Source organism: Gorilla gorilla, chromosome 16, assembly GCF_029281585.2.
Source record: "Gorilla gorilla gorilla isolate KB3781 chromosome 16, NHGRI_mGorGor1-v2.1_pri, whole genome shotgun sequence".
Taxonomy (NCBI): Eukaryota; Metazoa; Chordata; class Mammalia; order Primates; family Hominidae; genus Gorilla; species Gorilla gorilla.
Window position 1 is genome coordinate 82,403,413 of NC_073240.2, and position 14,244 is coordinate 82,417,656.

General features: G+C 47.1%; 1 protein-coding gene across 1 annotated transcript; it reads left to right on the forward strand.

Annotated features, from left to right (window-relative positions):
- The first annotated feature begins 3,792 nt into the window (after positions 1-3,792).
- On the forward strand, positions 3,793-6,117 carry TLNRD1 (talin rod domain containing 1). Its single transcript, XM_004056657.5, has one exon. The coding sequence runs from the start codon at positions 4,385-4,387 to the stop codon at positions 5,471-5,473; it is 1,089 nt and encodes a 362-aa protein (XP_004056705.1). The 5' UTR covers positions 3,793-4,384; the 3' UTR covers positions 5,474-6,117.
- Positions 6,118-14,244: the final 8,127 nt, after the last annotated feature.

A 14,244-nucleotide genomic window follows, 5' to 3' on the forward strand; every position in this document is an offset into this window, starting at 1 on the left:
AAGGGCAAAAGAGGCGAACAACTCTCTCACACCTCTTTTATAAGGCCACTAACCCCATTCAAGAGGGCTCCACCTCATGACTTAACCATCTCCCAAAGGCTCACCTTGTAATACTGTGACACTGGTGATTAAGTTTTAACATATGAATTTGGGGGTCAGATCACAGCAAATACTTTTGATTTATATTTATTTTAATTTTAAGAGAGGGCTAGAAGGGGTAATAGGTGGTTTTCTAAAGAAAAAGCCATTGCTTGAGTGACTCTAAGGGCAGACACCAACAAGCCATCCTCTAATTAGACTAAAAATATGCAACAGCAACAGACAACCCTCAAATCTCTGTGACTTAACACACCAATAATTTACTTTGTGTTCACATTGCATGTCCACTACAGATCAAGAGGGTCTGCTCCACATGGTCACCTAAGCTTACAGAGGCTCCACCAACTAGAATGCAGTCTCCGTGGTAGTTATAGGAGGGCAAGAGAGTGGAGAATTACAGATTGGCTTTTCATTGTCTCAGCCTGGAAGTAACCTGCATAGCTTCCCCTTACATTTCATTGGTCAGACAGAACCACATGGCCCTGCCTACCTACAAATATTGTATCTGTGAAGCCTGATTATCTCTGCTATAGGTTTTTTACTCTGTGCTCTCACTGTGCCAATAGTGAAATTGTGGCTGTTTCTTGTGAATCTACTCCTATCCCTGGACTCTAAAGAGTGGGGGCCTCATATTACAAATTATGTAACTTTGGTGCCTAGCACAAGACTGGTGCCCAGTGATTGTGGAGTGAATGAACAATGGGACCAAGTAAAGGTGAACCTAAAGAAAGGTGGAGGCAGTGCCTGGGAGGATCAGTTTAGGAGCTTCCCTATCTGAAAAATGAAGCAGGGAAGGCCAACAATGCTATCAGTTTTAAAAATGAAACCAAACCTCACTGAATAGAGTGGACAGTCTGTGTGTAACACAACTCATTGTCGGGGTGGGTTTCCATCAACAACAAAACAGACTGCATATGTAGAAGAAAGGGAACATGGGACCCCCAGGGGCACTACATGGCTTTGGAAAAAAAATCTCCTGATCTCAGAGCAGCCTCAAGAATAAACTAGGCACAGAACAGTCTGACTTCCCTAAGTTTTATTTTATTTATTTATTTATTTATTTGAGACGGAGTCTCGCTCTGTCGCCCAGACTGGAGTGCAGTGTGGCGCGATCTCCGCTCACTGCAAGCTCCGCCTCCCGGGTTCATGCCATTCTCCTGCCTCAGCCTCCCGAGTAGCTGGGACTACAGGCGCCCGCCACCATGCCCGGCTAATTTTTTGCATTTTTAGTAGAGACGGGGTTTCACTGTGTTAGCCAGGATGGTCTCGATCTCCTAACCTCGTGATGCTCCTGCCTTGGCCTCCCAAAGTGCTGGGATTACAGGCGTGAGACATCGCGCCCGGCCCCCTCTCATAAGTTTTTGGAGCTTAAGAAGGACTAAGGTGCAATCGCTGGGTCACCATGGAAAAACCTTGACTTATCCAGCTGTTTTTTTTTCTCTTGTAGAAGAAAAAAAGGAATTAACCCTACATAATTACTTCCTATTTCAAGTCAGTTTTATTGACCTCGGTTTGCAAACTAAGTGGGCTCATCCGGATTCTAAAGATACTTAAGGATACTTTCAGTTATAAGTAGGATGACTATCGATCCAGGTTTGAACCTGCTGTTCATGGTTAATTTATTAATAGCATGTCTCACAGTTCATTCTCAGAAATGCTTGGATATGGCCGATAAATTGAAACGTCATCCTAGTTAAAAGTAACATTTTTAACTGGCTGGAGAAAGGTGACTTGGGGTTCTAGGAAGGGACAGAGGAACAAACATTCTGTTGGCTTAGCACGCCCAGCCTGTGTTGGGCTGGGCACCTTAGAGGACCTGTTTCAGGACTGCGTGACTGGCGTTTTGCTGGGAGTAGCCCAGGTGTTTTAACCACTTCCTGAAGAACAAGGTTCGGTAAAAAGAGGCTGGGGGGTAGGCGTGGGTTCCTGTCCCTGCCATATGCTGTCTTCCTGATCTTCGGAAGTCACTTCAAGCACCTGATCATCAGTTTCCTTATCTGTAAAACTGGAGTAGTAATGTTTCCCTCCAAACGCCGTCGTATTTAATTCATTTAACAGCAGCCACTATTATTCCATTATACAGACGAATAAATAGACGTTATGAGAGGGCAAAGTGCGCTGATCAGGGCTCATAGTAATTCTAACAGCTACTGTTTAGGAACCAAGTACTCAAGCAGCCTGTGCACAGTTTCTAATTTCTAGAAGAGAAGACGGATACTTGGAAAGAGAACTTGAACAAGGTCATGGAACTCATAAATGGCTTGAGAAAGGCTGATCCTAGGAAATCTGGTTCAGAACCCGCGCTCTCACTGCATAAGGCATATTTCAAGGGAGGAACGGGCAGGCATCTAGCACCACTCTTCGGACTCCCCATCCAGTGCTCTTTTCCTCTTTTCGTTACACTGCACTGCTGGTCAGAAACCCATCGTGGAAGTGGATCAAACACAACAAAGGGCAGGGGGCGTTGGAAAACCGGGCGAAGTCGCGCAGACCGAGACGACCCACCGGCCCCAGCAAATCACCAGGGGCCGATATCCAGTGTCCTCCTCCCTTCAGCCCAGAAGCCAGGTCACCTTTTAGACTTGCTCTCTTGGCAGGGAGGAAGCGTGGAGCCCCCTGGTCCGGCTAAGAGCTTACGTAAGGCCCGCGGGCGGCTGCGCCCCGGTCTCCCATGGGTGTGCGCAGAGCCCCCGGCCCGGAGCAGGCCTTCCCCTGTCCGCTCCCCCAGTCTCTCGGCCCAGGACCACGGGGGAGTCCGGGACCACCGGCCACACGCCGGCAGCGTCCGCGTTGGGCGGCGGCGTCCCCCGCAGCCACCCAGCTTCCCGGGGGAGGAGCAGCGCATCGCGCAAGCATCCGGGAGCGGCGGAGGGGGCGGGAGGAAGGGCGAGAGGAGGAAGCGGGATTTAAACGAAAGGCGGTGACGCCACACAAAAGATTTCTATAGGCTCCAGGGAGGTTACGGCCGAGGCGGCGGCGGCGGCGGCGGCGAGCCCGGGGGCGAGGCGCGGACGGGAAGAGGAAAAGCCTCCGGCAGCCCCTGCGGGCGGCGGCGCAGCCACGGCCGCGCTCCGAGGTGAAGCCGCGCGCGGGGAGGAAGCGGGTGTTTTCCCCTCTGCCTTTCGGCCCCCGCCCTTCCTTTCAGTTTCTGCCCGCTCGCTCGGAAGTTGGCGGTTGACAAAAATGGCAGGAGCCGGGGCCCGGGCCGGTTGCCGCAGCGCTGCGGGGACCTTCTGAGTTGGCCCGGTGGCAGGGAGACTCGTGCAGGGGCGTCCGATGCGCGGGGCCCGGGGCCTCGGGAGAGCTCAGCCGCTGCGGGCCCCAGACGAGGAGGCGACAGGGATGGACTTGCGTAGACAGCCAGCGCCGGGCCGCCGGGCGCGCGGTCTGGGAGGGCGTGCCGCCGCGGCGCCGGGCCGCGCTCTGTGAACTGGCGAGGCGGGAAGGGGCCGCCGTGGTGCTCGGCACGCCCGGGCGTGGCGGGCGGGCGAGAGCTTGAGCGCGATCCGGGCGGCCGCTGTGCGCAATCAGTGCAGGCTCCCGCCCGACTCTGACTCGGCGCGGCCGCGACAGTGCCGGCCACACCCTCTGCCCTGCTGCCGCCGGCGCCGCTTCCCAAGAGCGGGAGGCAGGAGATGCGCCCGGGGCGGCCGCGCGTCCCAGAGAGCCAGCCCCGGCCGCCGTCGCGGGGAAGTGCCGCCTGGTGGGGTCACGGCGCTTGAAGCCCACGTGCGCCGCCGAGCCCGAGGTGGCCTCGAGCGCGGCGGCTGACAGCACAGCCCGCCTGAGCTGCCTTCCGCGCTCCTACCCGAGGAAAGGATTTTGATTTCAAAGAAAGGAAGGAAGGAAGGACAACTCCCAGCTTCCCCGTCCCGCCCTCCCCGCTCCGAGGGCCGGGCCAGGCCATGCCCAAGAAGGCGGCGGCGGCGAACCAGCAGAAGGGACTTTCCTGGCAGCCCGGCGACGAGGAGCGCGGACAGTGAGTTTGCTCTGCCCCGGTTCATGGTTCCTGCAAGCCCTCTAGGAGGCCGAAAGCTGCAGCCCCTCCCCTTGCCCCGAAGAGCCTTCCGCGTTCTCTCGCCCTCGGGCCCACCCCGCGCCGCCCGGGCTCCCGCCGCCGCAGCCCAGTGCCCTCTGCCCGCGGCGGTGGATGGCATGATGGTGCGGGGAAGGCACCGCGGCCTTGGCCAGCTGAGTCGCGACGGCCGCCGGGGCGGCGGCAGTGGCCGCGGCAGCGGCGGTGGTAGCGGGCTCCCCAGCGGCATGCCAGTGCCCCCCGGGCGCGATGGCTAGCGGCAGCGCCGGGAAGCCCACTGGCGAGGCGGCTTCTCCGGCTCCTGCGAGCGCCACCGGCGGGGCCAGCTCGCAGACGCGGAAGAGGCTGGTATCCGTCTGCGACCACTGCAAGGGCAAGATGCAGCTGGTGGCTGACCTGCTGCTGCTGTCGAGCGAGGCGCGGCCCGTGCTCTTCGAGGGCCCCGCCTCCTCTGGTGCCGGCGCCGAGTCCTTCGAGCAGTGCCGGGACACCATCATCGCGCGCACCAAGGGGCTCTCCATCCTCACCCACGACGTGCAGAGCCAGCTCAACATGGGCCGCTTCGGGGAGGCGGGGGACAGCCTGGTGGAGCTGGGCGACCTGGTGGTGTCGCTGACCGAGTGCTCGGCCCACGCGGCCTATCTGGCGGCTGTGGCCACGCCGGGCGCCCAGCCCGCGCAGCCGGGCCTGGTGGACCGCTACCGCGTGACGCGATGCCGCCACGAGGTGGAGCAGGGTTGCGCCGTGCTGCGCGCCACGCCGCTGGCCGATATGACGCCGCAGCTGCTGCTGGAGGTGTCGCAGGGCCTGTCGCGCAACCTCAAGTTCCTGACGGACGCGTGCGCTCTAGCCAGTGACAAGTCACGGGACCGCTTTTCGCGGGAGCAGTTCAAGCTGGGCGTCAAGTGCATGAGCACCAGCGCGTCGGCGCTGCTGGCCTGCGTGCGCGAGGTGAAGGTGGCGCCCAGTGAGCTGGCGCGCAGCCGCTGTGCGCTGTTCAGCGGGCCCCTGGTGCAGGCAGTGAGCGCCCTGGTAGGCTTCGCCACCGAGCCGCAGTTCCTGGGTCGCGCGGCAGCTGTGAGCGCCGAGGGCAAGGCGGTGCAGACCGCCATCCTGGGCGGCGCCATGAGCGTGGTGTCGGCCTGCGTGCTCCTGACCCAGTGCCTCAGGGATCTGGCGCAGCACCCCGACGGGGGCGCCAAGATGTCGGACCACAGGGAGAGGCTGAGGAACTCGGCCTGCGCCGTGTCTGAAGGCTGCACCCTGCTATCTCAGGCTTTAAGGGAGAGGTCTTCGCCCAGGACTTTACCGCCAGTGAATTCCAATTCTGTGAATTAGCACCCCACCCCCATACCCCTTCTTCCACCCCCAGACTAAAGGAAGATACTTACTCTCTGCCCCTCTCCATTTATACCAAAGAAATCATAGGTGAAACCCCCTACCCTCCCCAACGTTAAATGCTCGAGAGGAATCTTCCACAAGGCAGGGCCATGCACACAACCTGCACACGCACTTGGAGGGCCCAGGTGTCTGTCCACCAGCCCCCATGCAGTAGGGACTGGAAGATATGTCATCTGCTGGTTGTGTTACCACTCCCGCCCCCTACCCCAGCCCGTCTTCCGGAATTTCTCAACTAAATTTGATTATTGGGCAGGAAGGAGGTCATGGGTTCGTTTCATTTTTGTTTTTTGTGTTTTTAATTAAAAGAAAGGTTACCTCAGTTTTCACTCCTTAGACATGGATGTAGCTACCTTTTTTTGTATGTCTTTTTTTTTTTTTAAGCAATCGTGTTGAATTAGGAGTATACTTGGTGTGGAAAGAGTATGAATTTGCCATGTGATTTGCAAATGGGGGGAAGCTACTGTGAGCGTGTGTTTTTTTAATTTACACTATAGAGTGATTTTTTTTCCCCCAACGTCAAGTTTTTACCTTGCATGTACTGGAGTATTTATTTCATCTATTAAAATGTTATGTTTCTCAGATGGCTTTTTGCAATTATTGTTGATTTTTCAATAATTGTAATTTTGCATGCTGCATGTCATGTATGGGAAGGGTCTGTGGGAAGGCTATTTCAATAGTAGTGAGGCGGGCCCCCAATTCCCAGCCCTTTCTACTATTTCCTCAAGAAAAAGTACTGCTCAAGAAGTACTCCCTTGAGCAGCCTGGAACTGAAGAGAGGACTATGTGTAACGTTCTATTTTAAAAGGCAGGTGACACAAATGGGATTGGGTTATGTAGAGTGCTTGGGACGGTTTTGTCTCATTTTTCCTGGAAAGTGATTTAGCTCCCTTTGTCTCCAATTACCTTTCCATCATCATGAACAGTGGCTCAGGCTGCTTGAATTCTGATTTGTATTCTGCCTATCGTTTTCAGATTAAATCCTAATCCTGTGTGGTATGCCAGCCTTCCCAACTCAGAGTCTCTGGATGGAACTCTAAAAGTACTGTACATCAAGTGAGAATAGTTAGCATCTTTTATGTACACAGGTCTATTCAGACAAGATCCTCATGATTTTAGAAAAAATATAGAGAGGGTCCTAGACTGCTTAATAGAGGAAAGAAATATCCTGGAAAGCTTGTTAAGAACGTTCTAGAGCCACAACATGATTGTAGGCCAAGGGCTTATTTTTGTGACCTTGATCTAAGATAATGCCATGGTTGATTGTATGTTGGAAGAATCTTTGATTGAAATTTGGAGTAATATTAAGGTAGTTTGTCTTTTCTGCAGACATTTTTAGGAGTCTTTTTGTGTGAGTGGTGGTGGAGTGTATAGTTTTGTTGAACCTAGTTAAATTCTGAATATCTTCCCACTAAAAGCACAACAAATCTATTTACAGTGCCTGAAGCCTGGGAGGGCCACATGAGTAAAAACTTGTACGTGGTTTAGATTTGTTCCATTTACATTTTTCTTGGGATTTGTTGTGCTTAAACCTTTGCAGTTCCCACAGATCTGAAAAGAAAGCATTTTTCACTGTAATACATTAAGAGAGAGAGAAAAAAGTCATATTGACTATTTTACTTGTTTGAATCGCTGTTTTTATTACAAGGACATGAAATGCAACGTGTAAAAGTCTTTAACCTGTGTTAGGTAAGGGTAGGACTGTTTCACCACCCTGAATTTGAAATTTGAAAAAGTCTTAAAGTGGTAGGGTACTTAAATTTTTTAAAAAATGACCATGGGAGCAGTTTTTCTCTCTTAAATCCTGGTAAACTTCGGGTTTTTGAAGACTTTAAAAGATGAAAATGACCTTGAACATCTTTATTCCTTTCCTCTGCCCTTTATGTTGGGATGGGGTTCAGGATGAAAGGGAGGTGGGATTCTAATTCATGTGCCAGTGACAATCCTGCATGCATATAGAAATTTTTATTTATTGAATGTACACAAGTAATGATGGAGTTTGATTATATGGTTCATTTTCATTTATCCTATGCAGATCACAAAGAGTAAACTGAAAGGAACAAACACTAAGTAAAATAAGGGCCAGAAATCTGTAAATTTGGTATTAGATTAAGAAAAAAAGAATTGCCAGTTTTTTCCTGGACTCTTTCCTTGCAGAAGCGATTTTCAGGACAACTCAAGCCAATTAAAAAAAAGAAAATCACTTTCCCTATCTGTTTGGATGAAGTTAACTAGCTAGTCACTAAGTGAATTTTGAAACCTCTTACCTAAATGATAGCTGCTCTTGGTGTTTCTTTATGCTCTACATTTGGTCATGTAACGTGCATAATCTCTATCCTCTGAAGTTGATTAAAGTTCTAAACTTAAGCATTTTCACTGCTCCTGCACCCCCCCACCTCCCATTTATAACATAAAGTTCAGGGCTTTTCTTCCAGCAGGTGTCTTGAAGTGAATTCTGCTTGTACTTTTTTTCTAGCAGATTTCAAGAAGCCAGAGTGAGGAATGCTAGGCAAGGGGATTGGGCACAGATCTTTGACATTTTAACTTTTCTCTAATGTCCCAGGTTGCTAAACTTGTTTTTTAAATAGCCCCTGATGTTTAAAAAAAGCAGCATCTCAGACCTATTTCATAATGGGGTTTAATAAGGTCAGCAGAGATACTGGTTCCAGGAATAAAATCAGAGTGGCCTGGTTTTTTTGTTTGCTTTTTAATTTTTAAACTAGGGTTAATTTAAGACATTAATCCTTGGGTTCTTCTGACTCCTGAGGGCAAGTTTTCTTACACAGGCTTAATGTGCATCATCTTGACCAGGGAATGTTGAGAACCTTCTTCCTTTGAATGGTCATGAGAAAAGGAAATCATGATTGCTAAGTTCTTTGAACAAAAGACATTATTTATGATAGTCAACTCAGTAAATGGAACAAAAACAGTCTTTCAAACATAAGACTTAACCAGAAAAAAGCACAACTCCATCTTTCTTTGCCTGTTTTAAGCATAGCATTTATTATCCATTCTGGGTGATGTTAGGAAACACAAAAATTATGTGTGTGTATTTGCTTTCTTCCGCACCCCCACCATCCTCATCTGATTGGTTATTTTACACACACTTTTTTTTTTGAGACGGAGTCTCGCTCTGTCCAGGGCGGGATCTCGGCTCACTGCAAGCTCCACCTCCCGGGTTCACGCCATTCTCCTGCCTCAGCCTCCCTAGTAGCTGGGACTGCAGGTGCCCGCCACCACGCCTGGCTAACTTTTTTTTTTTTTTTTTGTATTTTTAGTAGAGACAGGGTTTCACCGTGTTAGCCAGGATGGTCTTGATCTCATGACCTCATGATCCACCCTCCTCGGCCTCCCAAAGTGCTGGGGTTACAGGCATGAGCCACCGCGCCCTACCTTTTTTTTTTTTTTTTTTTTTAAAGCTGGCATGGGGATTTAAAATATTTGGCAGTTTGGAACAGCTAATTTTAACAGAAACACCTGTTTTTCCGAATGAATGTGACTATGGTAACATGCAGATCAGGCAGAGGATTTGAAAAATGACTGCCAAAATTCTTTCTGAGCTTTGCTGAGTGAACGTGGAAGGATTTAGAGAAGAAATCCTTAAAGATTTAGTAGCATTTTCACCTGGGACTGTTCCCTGGGCTGCCTTGTGGTTTGCAGCAACTGGAAGAGGCTTTAAGGAGACCATCTCTGAGTTTCCAGTGTGGGCACAGGTATTTGTGTTCCTCCCTGGCAAATTCTTGTCTTTACTTAATTTTTTTTTTTTTTGGTAGGAGTATGTATGCAATTAATTGCTCCATTTTGACTAAGCAGGGTTTTACTTTAGGGTTCTTTAGATAGGTGAGTGGTCTGCTTCGACTTCAGTGGCAGAAGGCTTTAAGATTTAACTGTCCGGGTATTATAAGGAAAAAGTGTGATACTAGTGTCTATGATTGGGGTCAATTTAACTGTGGACCCCTTAAGGTTAAGGGCTATATTGCCCAACATATGTGTAATTTTTTTTTAATGAATCTGTATATAAGACACTTGGCAGCAAGTATACATAAGCAAGTAGTAAAATTGTTCCTGGAAATGAAAGTTATAATGGTCATTAATTCGGCAAATATTTACTGGGGACCAACTGTGTGTGCTACTAGACACTGCTGGTGCTGGTGTGCAGCTGTGAGTGAGACATGGTTCCTCTTGGGAAGGCTGCTGTCTAGACTCAGTGCTAGACTCAGACCAACCTCAGCTTGGTCTGTGGGACCCTCAGTCTCATCCTGGGCCCTACCTTTAACGTATTCCATCAGAAGCTCTTGAGGTGTGGCAATTTGTGTTTTATCAAGCCCTCCCAGTTGATTCAGATGCATGCCCACGTTGGAGAACCACTGCCCTACAGGGGCTGTGGGTTTCTTTTTTGTTCTCTGTCAGGTCTGAGTCTAGAGTACTTCTCTATCAGGAGGCATCAGCGTTTCTGCAAATTACGTGTTTGCGCAGGTGGTTTTGTTCTCCTGGATATTTTGAGACCATTTCTCCAGATAGAGAAGACAAGTTGGTCTCTTGTTAATTTGAAATCTTTGAGAATCCAGGTTTTTCTTTTGGAGAGGGGGATGTGATTACAAGTTCAGGGTCCTTCCCTACCTCCCACTACCCTTTTGAGATGAACTGAAATCATTTAATAGTGAACTGGCAAAACAGCTTTCTGTGCTTTTACATGTTGTTGACGCTTGTCCTGGAAAACGGAATAGCAGACAATCTAATTAAAATTCAACCCTTTAGCTCTTTGGTTGCCCAAGAAAGAACACTTTGATACTGAGTTTGTAAAGTACTATATTCAGAATGAGATGTAGTATACAGACTTATCCCAAAGCTCACTTTAAGGATAACCAAAGTCTGCAATATACTCAGGAAATATACTCTCTAAGGCTGACCATGCACCAGGAATTAGGATGATCTTTTAGAGTCTCATTCCTCAAAAGGGTGGCCCCAGAAGCTGGCATTGGCATCACCCAGGAACTTGGTAGATACACAGACTATTGGCCCACCCTGGCCCAGATCTACCCAATTAGAGCCCTCTTTTTGACAGGTCCTCCAGGTGATTTCTGTCCCATAAATATTTGAGAAGCAGATAAAAGCAGTGGCCATGACTGAATCATAGTTTCATTCTTTACTGTAGGAACCTAGGCATTTATTATGTTTACTTAGATCTTTTTGGTTTATAAAGTGCTTTCATGTTTATTATGTAATTGGGTCCTTAGTGCAATCTTGTGAGGTGGGCAGGTATTACCGTGGATGTCATCTAAACATTTGTGCCTTGCCTTTCCCATTATAAAAATTAAATGAATTTACATGAAATGTAAGCCCTTGTGATGAGCTTTAAGATCCTGTGATGAGCTTTGTAAGACCAGTACCTGCCAGGCATGGTTGCTTAGGCCTGTAATCCCAGCACTTTGGGAAGCTGAGATGGGTGGATTGCTTAAGCCCAGGAGATCGAGACCCACCTGGGCAACATGGCAAGACTCTGTCTTTCAAAAAAAAAAAACAAAATGTTAGCCAAGCATGATGGCATGTGCCTGTAGTCCCAGCTACTTGGGAGGCCGAGGTGGGAGGATCACTTGAGCCTGGGAAGTCGAGGCTGCAGTGAGCCATCATCTCAGCACAACACTCTAGTCTAGAGGATAGAGCAAGACCCTGCCCCCCCATAAAATTTAAAAAAAGACTAGTTCTGTCTTCTTCATAAAGTAAACAAAAGTATGATCTAAAAAAACTATGTTAAAGTCAGTTTCCCTTAATAACCTTGCCTTTACCTTCCAGTAATTTGACACAGCAAGTATACTATAACATCCTCAAGGATGGCCCAGATGATGAGCATAGCTCTGTTTTCTCAGTCTCCCTCTGGGAAGGATTCTGTGTGGTTTCAAACCTCCTATCCAGATTCTCTAAAACATTGGGTGTCTTATAATTTTAAAACCATGTCAGTCAAACATTTTAGACTTCAGGTAAGATTTGAATGCTAATTAAGATTTGTTAGCATAATTTAAAAGTGAATCCATTTACTGATTTTAAACTTTATAATTCATAGTTTGATTGACAAGTCTGTTTAAATGTCGAAGATAACATGTATCCAGATTTTGCTGAAGTAGACATAGAGAGGAAATTTTTTAAATCCAGTGTTTCAGGAAGGGAAATATATATGCTGTGCATTCAAGTTTAATGAACATACTGACCTGAAAAACTGCTGAAATTATAGTGCATCACCTAAGCTTTCATAGCTTCTGATTTTGTTCTAATTTTCCCAAATATTAGGTGGTACTCCAGATACTGTTTAAGTGAAAAATCATTTGGTTACCTTGGCTATCTTACCAACTTTTTAAGAGACCTACATTGATGATAAACCTTCAGAAATTGGAGATTATTGTAGGAAACCCAGGTCCATTTAGTGTTCACTGATGCCCTTTCAGTTTAACTTTTCTCATTTTGATGATCATCAGCTTCCTGTTCTAAAATTAACTGGCAAGTCATTCTAGCATCTCCCTTCAGATAGAATTTTGTGTTAATGATTTTTCTAAATGTTTACTTGGCAGCTTGGTTTTACTTAAACATTCCTTCTCATGCAGGTTCCATGATAAAGATATTTCTAAAAACATAAGCATGCTTCTACTTTAGTTATCACTTCGAATTTGATTTTTAAGATATGTGGGCATTTTGTGTTTGAAATGCAATGCAAAGCTGTCCGTAAAACTGACACAAATAGATCACCTGATATTTTAGCTGTCTTCATGATGGAATCATACTACTCTGGAGCAATTTTTATTATACTGTTTCTTTAAACTGGTTCTGCTGTGATTATTATGTAAGTGTGGCTGTGACGAGGGAGAGCCCCATGAAGATGGCTTTATATTCCGTTTGGCTCAGCAACAATGACTCTAATAAACTGGATTGAAATGGGAGTTTTTCTACCTGGATTATACACATAACTAAAGTGGATGGGTAAACTCAACTGAATAGATATGAAATCACTTTAAAGATTCATCCTTTTTCTTTTCTTTTCCTTTCTTTTCTTTTCTTTTCTTTTTTTTTTTGTGACAGTCTTGCTCTGTCACCCAGGCTCCCAGGCTGCAGTGCAATGGCGTGATCTCGGCTCACTGCAACCTCCGCCTCTTGGGTTCAAGCAATTCTCATGCCTCAGCCTGCCAAGTAGCTGGGACTAATTTTTGTATTTTCAGTAGAGATGGGGTTTCACCATGTTGGGCAAGCTGGTCTCGAACTCCTGACCTCACGTAATCTGCCCGCCTTGGCCTCCTAAAGTGCTAGGATTACAAGCATGAACCACAGTGCCCACTAAAGATGCATCCTTATAGGTGGCTCAAGTGTTCCAGTTCCCCTCATCCCTCTCTTTCTGGAGGGCAAGCAAAGCTTCTTGCCCACAGAAGTTTCTAGAAACACTGGCAATTCTTGACTTCACTGGGACGTTTTGCTTCATCCTGGGCAGCCACAAAACACCTTCTAGATTCACATTAATAATAAATGAATGCATTAGCCCATTGTCACATAGGGGCAAGTTGCTGGTAATGACACTTACTATGCCATTCATTAGTTGGGTCTAGAATAGTGTCAGATTTAGCAAGGCCAATGGTAAAAGTTTCTGATTTAGCAAACATTTACTAGGTGTCTGGGGCAGTATTAGGCATGTTCTCTGTATTAAAATATTACCTTACTTAAGGAGTTACTCAAAGTCACACAACTACTGTTAGAAACAATCCTAGAACTAGAAACAACCCTAGAAACCCAGTCCTTTGTTTTCCCCAATAAAATCAATTTGAGATGCCGTTTGTCAGGCTGAAGACATTTTCCAAGTGCATCATCCTTTTGTGTTACATTTATGTAACTGGAGAAAACAGAGGCCTAGGAAAGCGTAGCATTGAGTACTCATTGTTCGGGTGACTGGGGAGTAGTATGTAGGCATTGGCATGATGCACCAGAGCATCTTCTCTTTAGGTGTGATAAATGGTTTAGGTTTGACTGTATCATGGGTGTTGATTCTTTCCTGGGTATACGAGAATTATTCACTTTAAATGCTACGAGGAAAAAGTTTTAAATGTTGAAAAAAACCTAAGCCTATTTGATTTTTTTTTTGTTTTGTTTTAAACATGTCCATGAAATCCTGTATGGTCTGAACTTCTATGGCTTCTTGTCAGATTTCAGAGCTGAGAGACTAGATGCTTCTACCATCTTACAAATAGCTTAAGAAGTGAATTTTGCATTATCTATTGGGAGTTCACTTAGAGTTTTTGGAAGAACTTCCTAATTGCCTAATCTAAATTGTTCCTTTTGCATTGTTTTGCCCTGTGTGTGTATGTGTGTGGCTGAGAGGAGAATGACTCACAAACTCCATACAGAGTATAGGACATTAATTGGAGCCTCCTGGGGATATCAAGATACTGGGATCTTCACCATGGATTTTTCAACAGTGTTCAGTAGACCTTTCTTAAGCCTGACTGTACAGAGAGGATGCTGTACTTAACAATAAGTGTTGGGAATATGGATAAGAGCTTAGAATGCAGTGGAAGTGATAGCAAGATAAAACACATTACAAGGGACCAGGATAGGTGCCATAATTTATGTTCCTAAGGATCTTCTAATCTAGATCTTTGGCTGTTTGGGGCCTCATAGTCCCTAGATTTGATCATCTGGATATATTATCCTGGTGACCAGGGAGAAGGATGTTGACA